Below are 23028 nucleotides of genomic sequence, written 5' to 3' on the forward strand. Positions count from 1 at the left end.
CCTGATAAAAACATAAACTCTTACTAATTATCTTTGTTAATTATAACATTGAGAGTGAGCAATGACGCTCAATATAATTGTGTATGGTCAATTAAGATTAGGAGACAGAGAAAAAGAGCCAAAAGAGAACGCAATTCTTTTACTCTCAGTGAGAGGCCTTGGTTTTCTCGTTAGTACGACTTGTTACAGGTTACGCTTCGTATGGTGAGTATCGGCAGTAAACTATCTGTGACGGTTTTACAAATTACACTAAACATCTGCTGGCTTTACGTCACATATTTAGTTTAAATTGAACATTAATAATTGTAATGTGCTTGTTCAAACTACCCATTTTTCTTAATTACATAATCACACTTCCTTGAAACTGTTTCAAGAACGTTAAATACTGTTATTTTTATTGAAGTGTATGAATGCTTTCTCGTTTTTCTATTCTAAGATGTAACAATTGAATAATAATGAACGCAAATAAACAAAACGTAAGCTTTTCTCAGCTGAAAGCGACGCATGTTTGCACTGTGAACCAAAATCCCTATATGATCCAGTCGATAAACTCTGCTGATGCAGATTAAAATTGCTAAACAAAATAAGATGGCTTATTTATGAAATTAAGGAACATATTTACGAATTAAAAAACAGTATGCATTTTCCTTTTATAAAATTCATGTAGTCAAGCAATTTATATTTACAAGGACGGGTTTCCATGAAAAAATCACTGAACATAAGCCAAAGAGAGTATACAAAATACCGGTACGTACTAGAAAAGTCTCCAAAGGTGTAAACAAGGGAAATTTGGAATTGATAAAACGTCTTTTTATCAATGTCTATATACGGTTTTCCCACGACTACATTGGTGATTTTATTTGGGTAGGCAGTTATATGACAGAAAATGGATACATGTATCATTTAGCACTGTTGTCTAACGTCTTGTACATGTACTAGTACATGTTGCTATTATTTAGATATAAGCCCTGTCGTTTGTTCTAGGCCGACACACCGTACCGAATTTGTCAATACTTACTCATTAATCTACATCCTAAAGAAATACGTGTCACACTTTCGGACACACCATTTTCATTTTTATCCTATCACACCCTTTTATACTCTATCTCCGAAACGCAACGTATTTAGTTGGGAACTAGCAAATGCCACTATATATAATGCTTTGATTTTGTTCAGACAAGGCATCAACTATATATCACAACCTTTTGCATCTAAGACGAACACTCTGTCGAGATATACAGTTCGCAGTATTATATAACATGTATGAAATTAATATTAAATATTATTTGCATTCCCTGCATATCTAATTTCAGAAATAACGTGTTTATCACTAGTGTAATACAATTCGACTTGAAATATTTGATTCAATTTCAATTTCTACAAATTCCGAACACAAGTATCTAATATTCTGCCGTACAAAAATAGATATAAATAACAACACATGTGAGCAATGGTTTATGGAAGATGAAAAATGAACAAAGTATTGGTGAAAATTTGTTTGTATCATATCACATTTAAATGGGTATGTACAAAGAATACGGAATTAAAACTTTGACCATAAAATTATTTTTTATTTTGTCTACGGACCAATTGAAATAGTATGACAATTTTCAGTAGTCTGTCAATCATATCGTCCAATCATATCGTCCAATGGAATCAAAACAGCGAATGAAAATTTGGTTGACTATATATATATATATTTTTTAAATGTTGACATTGTGGTTAAAACAAATATGAAATTGGTAGATATACCTTTAGAAAAGCAGGGCAAATGTGTAATAGTCGAAGCCACCCAAATCTAGTTTTTAAATAAAATGTTTATTTTTAAAATATTGTGCATAAAATTAAAATTTATCAAAACGATTGTACGTATAAAAATAGTTTTAATGACAATTTCATTTTAATTCATATTCTCAACCTAAAAACAATTGCTAAAACAACACGATACAAATAATAATCATTATGCCATTTAATATTTTCATACTAACTTCACCAACCCGCTCTTGTGGGCTCGCTTGATATCATTAATACTGATACAGTTGGTATGAAAAGGGCGCGCTTGATATTAATACTGATAAAATCAGTATTAAAAACAAAACATCAATTATTCAATATATATTTTGCTTATCATTTAATTAAATTGTGTTTAACATTTCAATATTTTTGAAATTTTAAGATGAACAACTGTCACTGGGGCACCACATGTTCCCATTACAATCTGGTAATTCTTTATAAGCTATATCCCATATGTTGACATTGATATCAACATTTGCGCTTGATATTAATACTGATAAAGTCAGTATTAAAAACAAAACATCAATTATTCAATATATATTTTGCTTATCATTTAATTAAATTGTGTTTAACATTTCAATATTTTTGTGTGTCTTTCATATTAATATATTATGCCTAACGTTTTACAATATTAAGGTTATTAGTTTGATATTATACTTGTTAACTTTTATTATATTTCAATGTGTTATATATTTCAATACATTTTAGTTATTCTGTATAATCCCTGACGTTTTTTCTAGTGATTATACATAATCCCTGAAAATTTTATTGATTATATATAATCCCTAAACTAACCAGTGATTATACATAATCCCTGAACATTTTAGGGATTCTACATAATCCCTGGTTATACAAATTCACTGTAACATATACATGCTTTATTTATACATGGTTTACTTTTATAAATTGTTATTTGGATGGAGAGTTGTCTCATTGGCACTCATACCACATCTTCTTATATCTATTTATGCTTTTATGAATGTAGAACTGATTAAGAAGATATGGTTCACTTAAAAAACTAGCGGTTAAACTTCATTTTATGCTCAAAGTATACATTGTAAACTGCTGTACTGGGGGTTCAATAACAAACTGAAATTATACAGGATGAATTGTCTGTTTGTTTCCCCCAAAAAAACCAAACGAAGGCCGTCTAGAGATATATAGTCGTTAACTTCTATGTCATTTGGTCTCAGGTGTAGAGTTGTCTCAATGGCGATTACACCACATCCTCCAATTCTTATAAGATCGTGTCGTGCATACTGTATTATCACTGTCGAGATATATCAGTGAACAAAGTATACCAAAAATTAATCTAAACTTTCCTCCTCTGTCGACAACATGACAATAACGCTAGCGAACTCAGCACAGGCACTTGTTTCTCTCTATATATATCCATTGGAAGGTCGACTATGTGCGTATTGTTATGCGTTTACTTTTCTACATTAGCTAGAGGTATAGGGGGAGGGTTGATATCTCATAAACATGTTTAACCCCGCCGCAATTTTGCGCCTGTCCCAAGTCGGGAGCCTCTGGCCTTTGTTAGTTTTGTATGATTTTTTATTTTAGTTTCTTGTGTATATTTCTTCTATGACGTCCATTATCAATGTACTTCTTTTTTTTTACATAAATAAGGCCGTTAGTTTTCTCGCTTGAATGTTTTACATTGTTTTATCGGGGCCTTTTATAGCTGACTATATGCGGTATGGGCTTTGCTCATTGTTGAAGGCCGTACGGTGACCTATAATTGTTAATGTTTGTGTCATTTTGGTCTTTTGTGGATAGTTGTCTCACTGGCAATCATACCACATCTTCTTTTTTATATAGTATGCATAGTTTTAAGGGCCGGCTGAAAGACACCTACGGGTGCGGGAATTCTCGCTACATTGAAGACCCATCGGAGGCCTTCGGCTGTTGTCTGCTAATATGGTCGGGTGGTTGTCGTTTTGACACATTCACCATTTCCTTTCTCAATTTTATCCATATTAAACAAGTGCCTATGGTACTCAGGCTGAATGATCGATGAGTCTAACCATGGCTTTTATTATTTGTTAGCTTCATGATCAATATGAACCCTTCCTTTATTACCTGCGCACTAAAGTTTGGGGTTGTTTTACATTTCGAGATTGATGTCATCCGAGTCAAATGAGTAAACTATATATATATATATATTGACTGATTACGTAACTACCGTAAATCGGTACTTGAGTTAATGGTACACATGGTTTCCTTGAAAACATTATAATAAGAAGACGAAAAATCAACGCACGCATTGACAATCTAACAATACCAAAACATTCTTTTTTAAAAATAAGAAGGTGAAGATAAAATTTAAAGGAATTTGAGTAATCTTTCAAGGACAAAAAAAAAATGCCATGTGTTGTCTGTTGCTTGTATACCAAATTTGTGTTAATTAAAAGGGGAGTTAATTACTACAAGAAAGAACCCACATGCTGATCGCTTTAACGAGTTTAAGGACAGTCTGTATAGTGCTATGTTAGGTTTTGTACTTAAAAACAGGACAACTTGATGCTTTTTCAATAGAATAATAGTGGTGAACAAGAAAGAAGCTGGTTTGCGGTAATTCTTCAAAGCATCTGGTTAAAGAAACAAACTAATTTTCCAAAAGTTATAATAGAAAAGTTTCTGATTAACTATGTTATGCCTGTGTGTCTGTCTATGTGTCTTTCTGTCTTTTTTCTTTTTCTTTTTGTTTCAAAGTAAAATAGCAACCCAATTTTTGTTATTTGAGAGGGTTCACAAAATCATGACGTGCACTCTCGCAATACTACTAAGTATTCGATTCTTAAACATGTAGTACATTCCCCTCCCCTTTCCCCTATAATAAAAAAAACACCAAACAACTTTATTGTCATGGCTGTTGTGACTCTCATTCAAAATGTTAACATATTTGGTAACTTACTTGTAACTTCCACTTGCTAAAGACATTCTGCCTCATTTTAGTATGTCTGTTCTGGCCAATTTGATTTTAGTGTTACCAAATGATGCTCACAGGCAGTTTAAAAAAAAAATTAGTTATGTCTTGAGTGTACCCGATAAAGCTTAAATGATTAAATCGTCTTTAACATGCATGAACTATTTGCAACTGGACGTAAAGCAAACGTTACATGTGCTTACCCACCGCATTTAAGACTGCCCGAAAGTGATGAGTGCGGGTGTGCGGGTCATGTTTTCGAACTGGATGTAAAACAACCATCCATCATCGTCATCATCTCTGCATTGAAAAATAGAGATGCATGCAGTGTATTCGATTAATTTTGTCTGATTCCGTGACTGTATTGCGTAAAATATTGAGTACAACACGGTAACAACTAATTACAAAACAAGAGAACTCATTGACATCCTCTTAAAACGATTGCCAAAATCCTGAAATAACAACAATGACACACCTCTGTCTTATATTTGACTACAAAAACAAGAGATGTCTCCAAGAGTTATTACTACAAGTAGAATGTCTGATGCTTATAAGAAGAAATTAATCTTTGAAGATCCCATAGTGACGAATAAATTGCATATAAAAATATTGTACTCAAACAGCTTACGTTTTGTATTACGAGTTCGAATTAATATAAACAAATAACTGTTATACCAAATGAAATAAAATAAACAACTATAATTATACCAAACGCATATCAATTAATTCAAGTTTACATTACTTTGAATAGTTTTCAAAATATTGATAAGAGGGAACTCTAAATCTTGCGTCTGACGACCACCCTCATAAATAAATATATGTATAAAACGTGAAGCAATTTTCACATGCAACTCACCATTTGTGCGAAGAAGTTATTAATTATGCGTAAACTTCATAGTATGATTTTACACAGTAATATATATGTTTATTCCATATTGATAAAATTTTAGTAGGTTTTTCTTTATGAATGTGATTTTGAATAAATAAGCATATTCACCTGCGTAAAAAGGATATTCACCGCACAAAACGTCGCGTGCTTATACGTGTATAAGTTTAGTAAAAAACGTTTGATGTACAGTTGGTTTTGGTAAATATTTTCCATAACATTCATTTTTCTCGGAATATGGAATAAAACATTTACTGTCTTTTATTTCGGTAAATATGCGGTTTAATTGGCCGTTGGCCTCAGTGAATATCAGTTTTTCAAAAGTCAATAAAACCACACATTTACCTCATCAAAAGACAGTAATTGTATATAATTCATTTTAACCAAAAATCTTTTGGAAAAGGATACTAAGGGTCACAAAGAATAGCATGCAGTGCACCAACCAATATTCAATTTGCAAGTGCAGCACATTTTATTTATTACATAAGTTCTATGATATAATGAGTAATTGCACTAGTATTGATAAACACTATATAGCTTCTTGGTGCCAGATAATACACTGTGAGGGACAAAATACCTCAAAATAGTGCAATAACCCTCTTTATATTTTTTACAAATTTCTCACACAACCTAGAGGACTTTGCTCTTTTGGTGGTTTTACTATCTAATCGATCAGTATACATAAGATACTATTGTTTTTACAAGAGTAACAACACATTAACATATTCAACACTTGTGCTGCCTTTGTTTTGACAGATAGTATATATACACAAAGGTCTGAAGTATGTATGAGTTAATTTTGTTTGACTACAAGATTATATGGCTTACAAGATTATACAAGACTCTAATAGAAGCTAAGAAGATTTCCACACCAGTCTGTTTCTTTGAAAATATAGCTTAATTACACCATTATGCCATGTTTGATTAGTAAAGTTTATTTGTGTGTAATTTTACTAACATCAAAATAATAGCTAGTTGTCAGATCGGATTTGTTAACATAATTGAAGAGATACATATTGGGTAGATGCACGAAAAAAACATACATAAAACATACACCGTCCTAAAGAAGGGGAGGTTTGAGTGCCAAAAATAAAAGTATAATCCCGACATATTATATGTATGCCTGTCCTAAGTCAAAAGACTGAAATTCAGTACTTGTCCTTGTTTGCCGCCTCATATTTGTTTTCGTTTATTCTTTTGTACACAAATCAGGCCTTAAAATTATTTTCAGATTGCTTTTAGAATATGAAAAAAGAAGATGTGGTATGATTGCCGATGAGACATTTCTCTACCAAAGACCAAATGTCAACTTCATGTCACCGTAAGGCCTTCAATAATGAGCAAAACCGTACCACACAGTTAGCTATAAGAGTTCTTTTATGTAATGACGATTCAGACGGGAAACCTGAAAGACTGGTTTCTGTACTAAACAATCAGGAGTCAGAACGAAAAAAAAATATGATATACAGCCACAAACGACAACCATAGAATGACAGGCTTCTGACTTGGAACATGCACATACAGAATGTAGCGGAGTTAAAATAGTTTGCTTACGCAAAAAAAAACTTTCCTTAACCTGTCCAAATACTAGTATGTCGATCTTCTATAAGATCAATTCATAATAAAAGATCTGCCTATTTACAATAGTTTTTGAGTACAACTTTTAGAAGGGCAGGTTATTCATTTTCATTAGAATAATTTGTTTCCACTGTTCTGTCTGAACTACTGTAAGATTTTAGAAATAAGAAAACGGTAAAAATTAAGAACGTTAAACACTTTGTCAAAAGGAAACATTCCGTCACTATAACTTCTTAAATGTTACTGTTAAACAGGATATTTGAAAATTGATTGATTGATAGTTGTTTCCTTAACGCAAAATTGCAATTGAAAATGGAAAGCCGTTAATTTAAAATAATTGTAATTTAGTCGACCTACGTATATTGAAATTTGACACCTTTATATATCAGGGCACAAAAATCATACAGCTTCATTTGAAGAAACTCTTAAGATGTAAATAATAAGTGTTTACCCTGTTAGAATAATTAGCATTTTCTTTTATTCTTTTGTTGTCTTACAATAGCCGAGGAGATGAGTGTCAAAAGCATTGTTTGTTTGGTTTTTACGTTAGGGGAAATCTTAATCCACCTGAAAACATATGCCACACAATGGTCAGGGATGAAGGGAAAGACGGGTGGTGGTATAATTTCTGTATTCTGTTATTTTCATATTATTTTTTTTATATTGTTTGCCAATTATTTTCTTTTCTTTATGTCTGTATTTACTGATCATTAATTTTATTGTGTGATACCCTCCCCCCAGACGTACCCCCAAACCCTCATTATAGTACTGCATATAACCTTTTCCAAAGAGAGCACGAGAGAGAGAGATTTGACATGCACATTTAGAATGGATGTGATTCCTTATAATATGTCTTTTACGACATTAGTTATAGTATATATATAGACGATTCTTTTTTGAAATTTGTTATAGAATAAATATGCGATTTTTCCTTTTTTTTTTTAAATTATAACATCTCACTTTCAAGGTTTTTACATAGAGATCCAATGTCTAAAACGTTTCCTCATTTTGTATAATCCAGCCTACACATTTTGTGCGCCGCTGGCACTAGCTAAAACCTTAACGAACAGAATCATTTATAAAAGTTATAATTTATAATTACTGACAGAGATGCAAGCAACAACAAAAACTAAAGATGAAATAAAAAAGGATGGGCGATACATCGATCTAATATCACAGGAAGTTTTAAGTGCTGTATATCTTTGTTGTATACGTCAGAAAAAGCCCAATGGCTTAGCGCTGACTTGTAAAGCAAAAATCTTTTTTTTCAAAATATGAAAGCATTTATATGCTGAGATAGGTGGCTTTATTAATTAATTTGTATTTTGAGTAAACGATTACAAAACCTGTCTTGAAAAGACATTTAGAGTAAAGAAAGTAAAGTTGTGTTTAACAAGAAAAGATGAAAGGCGACAGAAATTATAATCATATGTTCCAAAAGCTTTTTTGTTGTTTAACACATGTAAGAATCATGTAAATTTAATTGACGCGTAAAATGCACTGGAAAACTAATTTTTCATCATTATTTTGTGGTGTAACGAAGTTAGAGGATGGAAATATCGTTTGCAGTAGGTCAGAAAGAAGAGTTAGTTTACAGCTATTTGGGTATACGTATGTCAGATGTGTAAATGGGATGAAAAAACCGTGATAAATATGAGATGTTAGGCAAGCTATGGAACGTGCTAAAATTGATACTTTATCCCGCACATATGGGTGATGCATCTTTTGTTGAAAACATTTCGATGACCGAAAACCAATGTTTACGTTGTTAATGACGATCGGTCAATTTTGACACAAGAACCGAAATTGATACGTTCGTTAAGATTTTTTGCTGGCATCTTTGCAGATGTTTTTCAGTAGTAAACTCTGGCTGACATCAAAGTTTTCTGTTTTCAGATAGAAAACAATCAGATTTTTTGGGCTGGCTTTTTTTATTTACCAACTGAGTCCCTTCCTCCACATATATATATTTCCCTTCATATATTGTTCATAGTTATAAACACTTGTATTTAAACAGTGAATTAACAAACTAATTTGGATAAAGTAATAATATATGTTTTTCAGTAGTAAACTCTGGCTGACATCAAAATTTTCTGTTTCTAGATGGAAAACAATCAGATTTTTTGGGTTGGCTTTTTATATTTACCAACTGATTCCCTTCCTCCACATATTTTTTTAGCAGTAACAGTTTGTTATGACTTGATAATGAAAAGTAAGGATTTTGCTGCTATCTCATACATGTAGCTATGACATAATTTGCCATGGCCTGAGAGATATTGCTTACCAATAAATTGATTACAAACGCTTTGATGACGCGAAATATACTTTTGAGTATCGATTATAAAAGGTCAAGTTTATTTTAAAAAATTGAAGACATTATACTAAACTAATTGAAACAAGAACTGGTAGATGGTTCGTGAAAAAAACACGTTAATGAGAACTTGAAAAAAAATGTACCGAATTTTGTACTTAAAAAGTAGGATTACAAAAATAAAATGTTCTAACGCAACCAAGACATTTGGATTTTTGGAATATGATATGTGTGTTAACAGTATGAAGTGGGTTATATGAAATGTTTTATCAATTATGTCATATATTTGTTTTGACGAACATTTCATATATATACGTAGCAATTAAGTTTCGAGATATATATTTTAAACATACTTGATATTTATTTAAATCATTGAATAAGTAAAAAAACAAACTCTTTGAGATCTTGTTCGTCTAAGGGGAAACCAGTGAAACAAACAACAAGATACTGAGACATGAATCGTACGTGAAAATTCCTTGTTTATAGATTACAGACGAACAATAAACAATTGTAAAGGACAGAAGGGCAAACAAATAAATTGCGAAAGGAAAATAAGGGAGCTACCATTTGATTTTTATGGGGGGCGAGGATGAAAATGTTTGCCCTGCCTTTTGTTTTTAGTACTAATCTCTGTCCTTCCTTTTTGTTTTTCAGTCTATTCGGTCCTGCTTTTTTTTTCTTAGCTTATCCTGACTTTTTTACAACAATTGTCATCCTGCCTTTTTTTTTGCCAAGTTACTCATCCTGCCTTTTTTTTTTAACTCAAAATCCTGTCCTGCCTTTTTTTCAAATTTCATCCTAGCCCCCCCCCCCCCCATAAAAATCAAATGGTAGCTCCCTAAGACGAAGAAGACAAACAGTATATTTTTGTCGATCAAAAATCATGACACAAACAATCAAATATAAAGCAACACATTTCGCTATATGAAATTTAAACTTATAAATGTTCCTTCGTTTTCGACCATGTAAAAGTATGATGCTACAAATGTACATCTTTTTGTCACAGAACACGAGAAGACACTTTTAGAGGTATTGACGGTGCCTAATTGTTGATGAAAAGTAGCTCAGCGGATGAAAATAAGAGGTTACAGATTAAAAGAAATATTCAAATTCAAAAGTCAAATATAAACTGACAACGTTATGGAAAAAAATGAAAGGAAGACCAAAAAGACGAACAATAATTTACAAAACTCAGTATAGAAACCAAAAACAGTATATGTAAGCAGCATATTCTAGGCCCAAAATCTACTTCAAATTATAGGCCCAAAATACGGCTTCCTATTTTATGCCCCAAACCTACTTGATATTTTATAAATTAATAGCTGAATACCTTTTAACACAAATATCACTAAGCCATTTATTACGTCTTAACTATGACTGTCTTTTGTGTTTCCGTGCAAATTTAATTTAAAATACATTAATCTAATTTGTTTTTACAAATGAGAGATTTGTTCTTCAGTTAAAATGTAAACATAGGAATTTATCGTGACAAAATTGAGTATTTAAAATGATACAATTGAAGTAGTTACATGGTACACAAATCAAAGAACAGATGATACCCAATCATACCCTCCTCGAGCTTAAAATTATATTAAATTGACGAACACCTTACAAGTTGTATGTTTTTTTGCAAAATAAAAGAAACATAAAAACATGATTGCAATATTTGGTAGAATTATTTTTGTATTTAATTTTTTTTTACCATTTTTCTTTATTATTTATAATTCTAGTGTCGTTATTCTCTTTTCCTTATTTTTTAACACATTGTTTTACATTTTCAAAACCCCAACCAGGCCTTTTTGCATCTTTTGAAAACTATTGTTTTACAAATATGCAACACATGGTCCAAACCATCAATTATCGCTTACGTACATGAAAACAAAAATAAGACGACAAAAATAAAATTGTAATGCATTGCTAGCCTTACCTTACTGGTGACTGATTTATTGGTGAATCTATACATACGAATCCACAACACCTTGTACGATAGACAGGAGCAGGTAGTTAACGTCAGAACTTTCCCTTTGTCTCTATTAAAAATCAATGCTTGATAAGCAGGAAAGCAACTTTTATAACTTAGACTTAACAAAAATCAGCAAAATTCAAATAATCTGTTTACAAAAGCTTCGATCCACTATGACATTTGATCTGTTAGATAATATTGAATTATTTGTTATTGAACGTTTCACAGTAGCCTGGGCAAAGCTTTTTTAAGACATAGATAGGGTTTAGAATGTGATGTCTTCCCGCTGGTATCAAGAATCTGTTACCTGCTCATTTAAAGATTTAATGACAAAATCTCACGCTTCCAAAACATTTATCTTTCAAAATGACAAAGGTTTTGATTAAAACTGGTAACAAAATGTTAATCTATTATCTTCTTCTATACTACACTGAAATGCTCGTCTAAAACACATTTGTATAATTAATATTTGTAAATTTTAATGTCAAAGTTCAAACTTGATGTCGTAAAATAAACAAGTCTATAAAAGAATATCCCTTTGGTAATGACACTAAATTTTCAGCCGTAACATCAAAGCAGGAACTTTCGGCATACATTTATAAATGTGGTGCAAAGGGCTGAGAAGAAGCAGATGATTTTTTTTACCTGACAATAATAACATTCTTGGGGATAGGGATATGGAAGTCTTCGTAGGGTTTCTGTTTGATATTGAAGTTTGACTTATTTTGTTGTTTGTTACGGGCTTGTTGGTTTTTGCGAGTTCGTTGTATTTTTTTTTATCTAATCATAAGTATATATACTCATATACGAGATCGAATCACACAAGACCAGAGCGTTATTCTATGGAATAATACTTTTCTGTTGGATATTGATGATTGATTCAATGGGTTAAAGCCACTTTTATAGTTTTTTATAGTCCAAATATTTTAATATAGTTTTTCAATACAGTCATTGTCATGATTATTGTTTGGACTGGTATTATGCAAATAATTGAATGAATTTCAAGATTGCATATTCGTAACATAAGTGCGTTACTCTTTATGATGTAATGTGCTGCCTGTCGTTGATGGAAGCTTTTAGTTCTGCAGTTTGCATGTAGTGTCAACTATTATGTTATTTGTTTGTAAGTTTCTCTGTGATGATTGTTCTTTTGTGTGTTTGTGCTGTATTTCTGTCACGTAGACGTAAGTATTGTCATTTTAGCGATATTTTTTTTAACATTGCCATACAAGCGGGAGGTTCGGCTACCCATAAAACCAGGTTCAACCCACATATTCTTTTCTTAAAATATCCTATATCAAACCAGAATTATGGTAGTTGTTATCAAATAGTTCTTTTCTATGTATGTCGGCGTTTGTTTTTTAAGTGTTCCTTTGTTCTTTTGTTTTCCTCTAATAATTGGTGTGTTTCTCTCTGTTTTGTAACCCTGATTTGTTTTTTTTTTTCAATCGAATTATGACTTTCAAACAGCAATTTACTACTGTTGCCTTTAGCTCTTTTGGCAATATCATGGCCAACAGTTTTTATTGGTGAAAGGAGCCTGATTTATCATGGCAGCCAGTTTTTATTGGTGAAATAAGCCCGAGTTTTCGGTTGGATATTGATGATACAACAATAAAGAGCTTGCATTGTCCATTGGCAATTTACAGCGTTATGGTTAGCGGATTTAACTCATTAGGTTAAGGATAGAAATCCTCACAAAGTCGGATCATTATCATTCTTGCATTGCAGCTTGCATTCTGGTTATCGAAGTCTTAGTATCTCGTAGGTCACATTCATGATTGCCAGAACTAATTTGAAAGAAAAAGGATGACTTTAAAGAGGTATTGCTTATGTCTTTCTAATTAACTTCAGCATAAGGTGAACACCCTATACTGTATATATAAATATATGAAAAAAATAAAATAATAATAGGTGATGATTTTTAAATAATGAAAATTTACCCATACCCAATACCAATGCATTTGCATAACCTATAATAAGGTTATGTAAGATCTGAAAACTGAAGGACAAGAACCTGAAGTGAAATAAAGATAATCATTTATTGGTCAACTGAGTTCATTAGTTTATAAGTTATATCATTTTTCTTCTCTATCTTATTTTTGTATCATCTGAACCCACATTTGATTCGTCAATTGTCTTTAAAACTGTGTCAGTTTGCGCTCAAATTTTCGGATGCTCAGTCGCCTTCTAAAGCTGATATTAGAAATTACTTTTTTGTTACAACTTAAAGATTTCTAATTAGTAATTTTGCTTGGGGTATTAAGTTAATGAGATGTTCCCAAGGGACATAACTGAGTCTACTCGTACTAGGAACAAATCCAGAAAATTGATTAAGGATGGTTGTCACTATTTACAAGAACTTCTAGAAATGAGAATGACAAAAAGATCCACATGAAAATAAAAAACATTTTTTGTTCATAAAGGTGATAAAACAGAAAAAAAAAAAAAGACAGCAAAACATGAGTTGGGCGGACAAGGTCATATGGATTTTTTTTCAAATAGACTGCAGTAACAGTAAATTTCCAAAATCTTTCTGTTATATATCCCAGTCTTACCGTTTAGATAATACGAATTAAAAAATAAATTAGCTAAGAATTAACTTCAAAGTTGATGTGAAAAAAAGGTCGATTGTACACAAATTGGTCGATATACTCGCGTGACCGTCACAAATCCGGAGCCTCGTTGGAGGTTTCTTATGGCATATCATAATGTTTTTAGTGTTTATTGCAGATCTTTGACAATTGCATTAAATGTATTCAAAACTTAATTGATTGATTTGTTGTTGCATGTTCAGACTGGACAATTTAGAACTGGACATATTGTCTCTTGTTGATGACCCTTCCAGTGGTATTTGATTTTTGATTTTTATGCTGTCTGGTTGATGTTCCTTCCACATCTCGTTTAATTGATAATATGTGTTTGGAATCTCGTAAGTATAGAAGGGTCATATGAAACATGTGTGCAAAGAAACTAATTCAAAGAGGAATAACTCTATACCGTCTGTGAACGAATGGACACACAGATGTTTTAACTAAAATGATAATTTAAATTTTTTTTTTACTTATGCATGTTATGTTTGTAAAGGAAAATATACAAAATCTTTCAATTTGTAGCATGTGAAATAACAGACATACTAATGTCTGCATGTTTCCCATGAAAATGCAGTTAATAAGATTGGTATTTATTTATCTTTGAAAAAAAATGAAGGCTGTCTTTCTCAGCGTTCACCACCATGACTAAGACTTACGGACAGAAATCACTCAATTAAAACGCACAAAATAATAATTCTATCATTTAGACATCTACAATGTACTTATATTTGACGTGCATTTTTTACCCAACAAAGTAGATAACAAAGATTGATAATATTTATCACAATAAGTTTGTGTACACTAAATGTGTGATTGATAACACGATGATATATGTAAATCATCCGGACATAACATTAAATGTACAGCCATGACTTCGGTTAAAGTAGCTGTTCGTGTAAGACCTATGAATCTGAGGTAATTAGCCAACCTTTTCACTTCCCATATCCTAATTTTTGCACTTTCTTAATTTATATGTCGCCTAACTTACTATATTATTCAATACATCACCAGTTTGAAACTAGCCGGCGATAACAACATTATACTTATTTATATGTTTCAATTATATCAAGAAGGTTATATTATTATCTTCTTATTAAAATCAACGATATGTTATATTATATCCCTTACACTAAACATGAAGTTAACTTTAAGACCAATGACAAACACCTAGAGAAATAAACCAGACTTGGCGAAAATACATAAAATTTTTGAGAGTATAAAAGCAGAATGGTCAATATTTTTTTTGTTTATCAGTCATGATTTTTTTTATTTTAATAATTTTCTTAGCATTTATTAAAATTTAGAGTGATTGAATAGACATTCCTAACTGATACCGTATTTGATCCAATTCGAGCTAGCAACCAACTCATAATGAACATTCAAACTGCGATCAGTTCTGGTGACCACTTGAGCCATCAGGCGATATGTCTAAAAACTACAAATTTGGATTGAGTTCTGTTCAATAATACAATGGAGATCGAGGGAGGGAAAGCCTCACATGCACCGAGGGATACGTATGTGGACATGTATATATTTATTGATTAATAAATGGGTACTTAGAAGAGAAAAATACCAACAACAAAGTTCCGTTCATAGTACACATGAACAAAAAATACAACGCATATAACCTTAATCTCTGATAAGAACTCTTCGTCACAAACCAGGTTTATCAAAGTGAAACCCAGTGGCGGATCCAGAAATTTTCATAAGTGGCTGCCTAAGAGGAGGCCCGATTACGTCACGCGTCAGTGATTCACTATATAAGCAACCAAATTTTTTTTCTCAAAAAGGAGGGGGGGGGGGGGAGGGGTTCCGGACCCCCTGGTCCCACCTTAATCCGCCTGTGAAACCAAATTTCACATACATCAAGTAATGTATGTTATACCAAATAAATGATATTTTGCAGGGAACGAGATTCAAATGCAGATGTGGTCGTTCAATTTACGGATAAGATCATACTAACAAATAATAAGGTAAGAAAGCCTCACATGCATTGTCTCATATCATTTGTGTGCGTAATAGCTACCGAAAAATGCATGTACATGTAACTTATTCGAATGTGACCTAACACATTACCCTTATCACTGGATATGTACTTACATGAGCAACACGACGGATGATACTTGTGGATCAAGATCTGCTAACCATTCCGGAACACCTGAGATTGCAATGTATGAAAACGCGTAATCGAGGGCGCGAGGAACATGAACAATGAGAAAAACAAGCGTGTTGTGTTAATAAGTATGCGGATCTAATTATTATACAATCTCGGGTTACTTTCAAACTATATGAGTTGCTAAAAACGACAGAAGTTTCTTCACAGGTTTTCATCATATAGTGTTATATACATACAATTTGCCCAGTTTTAAAACGGGAACAGATGTACGAAGTACAGGGACAATGGGTAAAAAACAATGTGTTGAATTTGAAACATATGATTGCATCAGTTGACCCGACTTCCAGTTTATTACAAAATCATTATTTTTATGAACTGTAAACCAACTAAAGATAATAATAATTGAAAGACTCTTAAGTACCCTGGAAGTAATGGAGAAATATAACCATACAAGTTTTTTCCATGGATTACTTACTATTATACTGACTGGGAATCTAACCAATGAAAGTATCTTTTGTTTTATGCAGTTTTTAATGTCTATTTAGAAATAATTTGATTTCAGATTCCAGAGTTTGGTTGTGAAGGAGACGTAGCTAGAGAAGCTACTCGTACCAAAGAATTTTCATTCAATTACATATTTTGGTCAGTGAATCAAGATGACCAAAATTATTGTTCACAAGAAAAGGTAAACTATAAATTTTATTTTGATATAGTTTTATGATGAATCTGAAGCAGGCTGGGACAAGTATAACGACGACGTAACGTCGTTAACAGCGAACTTTAGGAACACATTAAAATTAGTTTATACATTACCTTTCCACAATTTGGAATGATTGCGAATTAAATGTATTGCTAATTTTGCTCCAATTGTATTTCTATAACATTTCTAAATGAAGACATGAGATTTATAATCATTCCGATATCAATCAACACTTATGTAAATTGTCCAATAAAGAAACCATGTCATTTTTAGGTTTTTCAGGAATTTGGAACAGATATTGTGTCGTCTGCTTATGATGGTTACAATGCATGCGCATTTGCCTACGGACAACCTGGTTCAGGTAAAACCTACACAATGATCGGAACGCAGGTATGTTTGAATAGTTACCCATACAAATCTACATTGATTTGATCAATTGTTAGTTGCTTAACGTTCAGTGGCAAATATTTCATGCATATTTAGGACGAGAAAAAATTAACACTGCCACTGCCACTGAAAAATCATGATAAATTATATAGATTTAGAATTTTTTGCTTAAATCAGGTCATCTATAGACCAATGAAAGACTTGTTGTAAGGGTTTTTACTGTGGAGAGCTTTTGCCACTCTTTAGTTTAAACATATTAATTTATAGTGGATGGAGAAACAAGTTTTTGCAACTTATATTAATCCCTGTCCACTTTGCAGGTGCGAGTGCTGCCTTATAGCGGCTTTAGCCTACTCTTTTTCGAAATCTACAAGGATGTCTTTAACGTACAAGAGACATGGCTCTCTCTCAACACGGGTCAGCCATTTATCGTTCCCTTCCGACGGACTTTCATCGTTTCCTCAAGACACTCTTTACACGTGACGTATCGGATTTAACGTTTCCATTTGACCGGCCTTGGCGGTGTACTTTTACATCTCCTACACTCAAATAAACAACCCACTTTGGCAAGGGTATAACTGCTGTCTGAAGGATATCAAAGTCGCCATATTTCTATAGCCCTTGAGGAATGCATAGATAGAAAGAAAATCGACTTTAAAGAAAAAAAGATAATAAGAAAGAAATAGCAAGTGAACAAAAGTCACATTAACTTCAAATGTCAACACACTTTAATTTTTTTAAATTTGTATGTGCATAACTATATCACCTGCAAGACAAACTCGCCCGCGCGTAGTACTCTTTGACATTACTTCAAAAGAAAAAAAATAATTACATATCAATACTTATTTCAAACTTGATCGATGAACCATAATTAGTACCTTTTTATCGTTTAATCTATCATTAAAAAGCTTCTAATTTCATGGATGAATTTATTAGGTCTTTCCACTTTTCGTGGAAAGACCTTTTGTTTTTCTTCTGATTATTATTTTTTTTTTCTTCTGCCGTCTGAGATGCTTTTTTGTTTTACAACATATCGAATGGATGTTTTGCCAATGATGTTGTACAGTAATGGAGGTTTCAAAACTCACCCTGTGTAACCGAACATTTATTCTTATAGGCGTTATCTCCCCGCGTCCCCTTTTTCTTGTTATCGCTATATCTCTAAAACCGTAAAAGATTTTAACAAACTGTTTTCACCAAATTGTTTGTCTACTCTTAAGAATGATTTGTTTTCTTTGACTGGAGTGATCGAAAGACATCTTATGGAGTTGTTTCCCTTTGAAAATTAAAGATATACAATTTGTTGGATAAAATCATACGGTATAAGTCGTAGAGGCCTACAGTCTTTTGATATGAAGTCCTCGGTCCATTTAAAGGAAATTGAGGTCAAGGTCATGTTATAAATTTTGAATTTTGCTTGTTATCGTTATTCAAAAGAAACTGTTACAGTTAAATGATATGATATGTTTGCAAAATTACTGTTTACAATAAGTCGAAACTTCATCATATTCAGTCGAAGGGTTTTGGTTAACCCTTATAGGAATTTTCTCCCCTTATTTATTTGAAATCATTATTTCTCCACAACCATACACGTGATTGACCTCGGATCTTCTATTTTGAGTTTACTGACCTATGACCTTTAAATTGAGGTCAAGGTCAAAGGTCAAGGTTATAAAATAAATTTTGAATTTGATTGTTATCATTATTCAAAAGAAACTGTTACAGTAAATGATATGATGTGTTTGCCAAGTTACTGTTTACAATAAGGCTCAACTTCAACCCATTAAGGTTGATGTGTTTTGGTCAACCCTTAGAGGAGTTTTCTCCCCTTTTGTATTTGAAATCGGTATTTCTTCACAACCATACAAGTGATTGACCTGGGGTCTTTTGATTTGAGGTCACTGACCTATGACCTTGAAATTGAAGTCAAGGTCAAATATCAACTTGACGTTCTAGATTTTGACCTTTGCTTTAAATTCTTTTTTGTTCATTAGGAAACAATTGAGTCTTCTGGATTTACCTATTAATCTTATTATTTTGATATCAGTTTGAGGTACTCAATTACATCAACTTTCTAACATCTTTTTTTTAAATTTAATTTTTATTATCGAGGTGGAAAGACTTTCAATTGTTCTCTGAAGAATTGGTTTTTAATTGTTTTTTGTTTTGTTTAAGGAAAACAGAGGTCTTATTCCAAGGATATGTAATGTAAGTATATAAATCACAAGACTAAACAATAAGTCAAAGTTAAAAAAGCCACTGACTTCTATACCCCTATTTTGATTTTTTTTCACCTATTATGTCTGGTCTGTTTGTTTTGTTCATACATCGTTGTCAATATAATGGAATTTAAAGCGACTGTCATAGAAGTGGGAGGTTTAGTAAGCTATGAAACCAGATTTCTTTCCCATTTTTCTCACAAGAAAATGTGTGTTCAACGTCAGGAATATGACAGTTGTTATCCGTTCGTTTGATGTGTTTGAGCTTTAAAATTTGCCATTTGATTAGTGACTTTCCCAATCTGATTAAAAGCCGAACTCTCACCGCTCATGTTTTCTGGTATTACGTGTTGGAGGCAACATATCAGAAAACGGATCGGTTTTTAATGAGATATGGACATTTCGTTTTGAATTTTCATCGCAGTTCAGTATTTTTTTGGATTTTGCTTTTTAATACATGTAATTACATTCAAATATCACTGGTTAAGAAAAATTGAAAGTATCTTAAATTATCCAATTGGAGTAAAAATAAAAACCTCATAACTAAGTGAAATCTATCTCTCATAACAGAAATGAGCATTGCAAGGATGAAAAAAAGAGAGATAATATCAAATGGGTACAAAACCAACTAACCAACATTTGGAAAACGAAATATTCACAAAAAAATATGTAGAGATTTGCAATATGTAAAGCTCTTAATAGTACCCGGTCAACACAAACGAAATAGTTAAAAAGGCTACAATAACAAAACCACTAGTGAAAGACAATGGAGGAAAACACGAAAATTCGAAAGCTAGGAATTTAGTAAAAAAAAAAGAAGAAAAAAATCAAACGAAGAATGAGCTGAACTGAACTGAAAGGTGTGACATGAATGAATTAAACAGTTAATAACACAATCTGCAAAACATCAAATACTATAAAGGTATATTTATTTCCGCCCTCACAAAGAGTGTTAAATGTCAAATATTTCAATGCTATCATTAAAAGAATAGTGTTGTTGACATGAAGCTTGGTTATGTCAATGAAAGGCATAGATATAGTATTGATTATCCAATAAGTTGTTTGTAGATCTTACAGATACAATTCTCATATTATATTTTTAATGTCAGCATAAAAAAAAATTATGTACATACAGCAAGCAATATCTATAACATTATTTTTCAAATTAACTCAAAGATACCAGAATTAAAATTGTGTACGCCAAACACGTTTCGTCTACAAATGACTCATCAGTTTCTCTGGAATCACAAAAACTTTAAAGGCAAAATAAAGAACTAATTTGAAGTGCATTGGGCATCAAAATCCGAGTTTTTTGGCCAAATAAGGTAATCTATTTCTTGGATAGAAAGTCCTTAGCATTTTGAAAACAAATTGTTTACAGTTAGTTTCTTTTCATACCATACCAATGATAATTCTTGTCAATGCAGATAGTTCGACTACTGGGATGGTTATATTCTCGGATAGAAAACCTCCACCTGCAGTGGCATCGCGTGAGTTGTTTTTACCGAGTTTGCTATTCGAGACGCGGAGTAAGAATTGATAACACAGATAAACGAATTTTCAATTTCTTAATAACGTACAGGTCACACAATTAAAAGTAAAATAAGTCATTGTCTTTATTAGGATATTTTTCTGAAGATGAATGACCAGTCTGCAACATATAGAACAGAAATAAGGTAAATGTGTCTACAATTTGCATAAAACATTTCTCATTCAATAAGATAGCCCGACTGTAATGGCCTGACCATTAAGTTTAACCGACGATTGGGCTCAAGCAACAAGACTATCAGGTGCTGAAAGTTTATTCTCAAACCAATCTAACAAATGGTAAAACGCTGCAAAAACAAATACAGTACAATTTTACAATGTGTTGAATTAATGTTTCTAGTGTATGAAATGTCAAAAATAATTAATTGCACAGTCCGTTGAATCCGAGAAAATGTTGTACTTTCAAGAACGGTTACATTTCCAGTAGTTCACGGTGAAAAGGTTCAATTATACGACAGGCGATTTGAAGGCTTTAAATACAATGTTACATAATTAACTTACTCTGTGGTTAGCCACGAATCTCGACGAAATGTTCCTCGTGATCGTAATGACCTTGCAGTTTTCCTGTAATGGATACGTGTGAGAGAGGGAAAGGTAGCGATGAATATAATCAAACAAACTATATAAATTGAGGAACAGCGTATCAGAATACCGACATTTAGCGTAACTTGAATATATAAACATGACAAAAAACCTCAAACAAACCATCAAATTGACACTTTTGCTGGATAGAACATTTTTGGTGATGTGCCGTCATGATGCGAAAAAAAAAATATTAAAAAGTACCCGTTAAAGACCCAATGGTCTAAGAAGATGAAATTTGTAAATGAAAACTCCCGAAGCTGTTAGAAAAGATAACAAAGGAGCAATCAAAATCATAAGTCGCAGGACAAACACGCGATATACAATGGAAAAATCTATTACTCACGATTGGGAAACCGTAATAAACGTAGACAAATAACACAGATAAGGAACCAATGGTGCTCGAAAAAATGAACATTTTCTTCTCCTCTTGTATCATGTGATATACTTCTCAAGGGAAGTAAGCACCATTTAAAAGTATGGTCTCGAGGAACCGATGACAGTCCTTCGGAAGGGGACGATAAATGGTTGACCACTGTTATGGAAGAGCAATATCTCTTGCACGTACAAGACACTCTTCCAGATTTCGAAAAAGAGCAGGTAAATCCCGCTACAAGGAAACACTCGCAAAGTGGAAAGGAATTAACATAAGTTGCAATTACTTGCTTCCAAATCCATTATAAATAAATATTTTTGAACTAAACTAAGCATCAGGTAAAAAGTCGAGTTAGGCGAATCGTTAAACACGGGGACGGATTGTCATTATAATAATCGTAACTTAATTTATGCTTCATTATTCACCTCCAATTGTTATGCTATTTTTTGGTTCTCAATCTTTCAAAAACACAAATTATGCATGATTTGTTCGTTACTTGTAGCATTTATTATGTGGCCTCAACTACAGATACCGTTATAGTTTGCTCTTTATAAAATGCTTGCAAATCTAATAATGTTTCTCTATTATTTTAGTTTTATGGAGATATATAACGAGAGAGTAAGAGATCTACTCGAAACCCCCGATAGAGCTCGAGAGGGTTTACGTGTAAGAGAGCACCCTAAGTATGGCCCATATGTTGAAGGTAACATATATTCTAATATATAATAATAATACATAAAGTAATACAACGTGTATAGAAATCCAAACTCTTTTCATGAAGCAGGTGGTATCACGGTCAAGAAACATTACAATACCGATGATAATAGTATATGGACAAATATATACATAAGGTATCTATCGCATGATAAACATGTCTCAAATAGTATATAAAGAGGCGACTGAAAAGGGAAACATCCCCAATCAAAGTACAAATAGGCAACATCAGTTTACCTATATCCAAATTTCATCAATTGATTACACTTTAAAAAAAAATAAAGGCAACAGTAGTATACCGCTGTTTAAAACTCAAACTAACAACAAA

General features: G+C 32.3%; 1 protein-coding gene across 1 annotated transcript in view; it reads left to right on the top strand.

Moving 5' to 3' along the window:
• Window positions 1–14880: 14880 nt before the first annotated feature.
• Window positions 14881–23028, top strand: part of LOC134710728 (kinesin-like protein KIF16B) — a 38253-nt gene continuing 30105 nt past the window's right edge. The window contains exons 1-7 of the mRNA XM_063571119.1: window positions 14881–14973; window positions 15965–16031; window positions 16737–16859; window positions 17148–17264; window positions 19437–19469; window positions 21104–21156; window positions 22580–22689. Coding sequence (XP_063427189.1) covers window positions 14927–14973; window positions 15965–16031; window positions 16737–16859; window positions 17148–17264; window positions 19437–19469; window positions 21104–21156; window positions 22580–22689 — 550 coding nt within the window. The 5' untranslated portion in view covers window positions 14881–14926. The remainder of the gene's footprint in view (window positions 14974–15964; window positions 16032–16736; window positions 16860–17147; window positions 17265–19436; window positions 19470–21103; window positions 21157–22579; window positions 22690–23028) is intronic.

Source organism: Mytilus trossulus, chromosome 3 (assembly GCF_036588685.1).
Source record: "Mytilus trossulus isolate FHL-02 chromosome 3, PNRI_Mtr1.1.1.hap1, whole genome shotgun sequence".
NCBI classification, from domain to species: Eukaryota; Metazoa; Mollusca; class Bivalvia; order Mytilida; family Mytilidae; genus Mytilus; species Mytilus trossulus.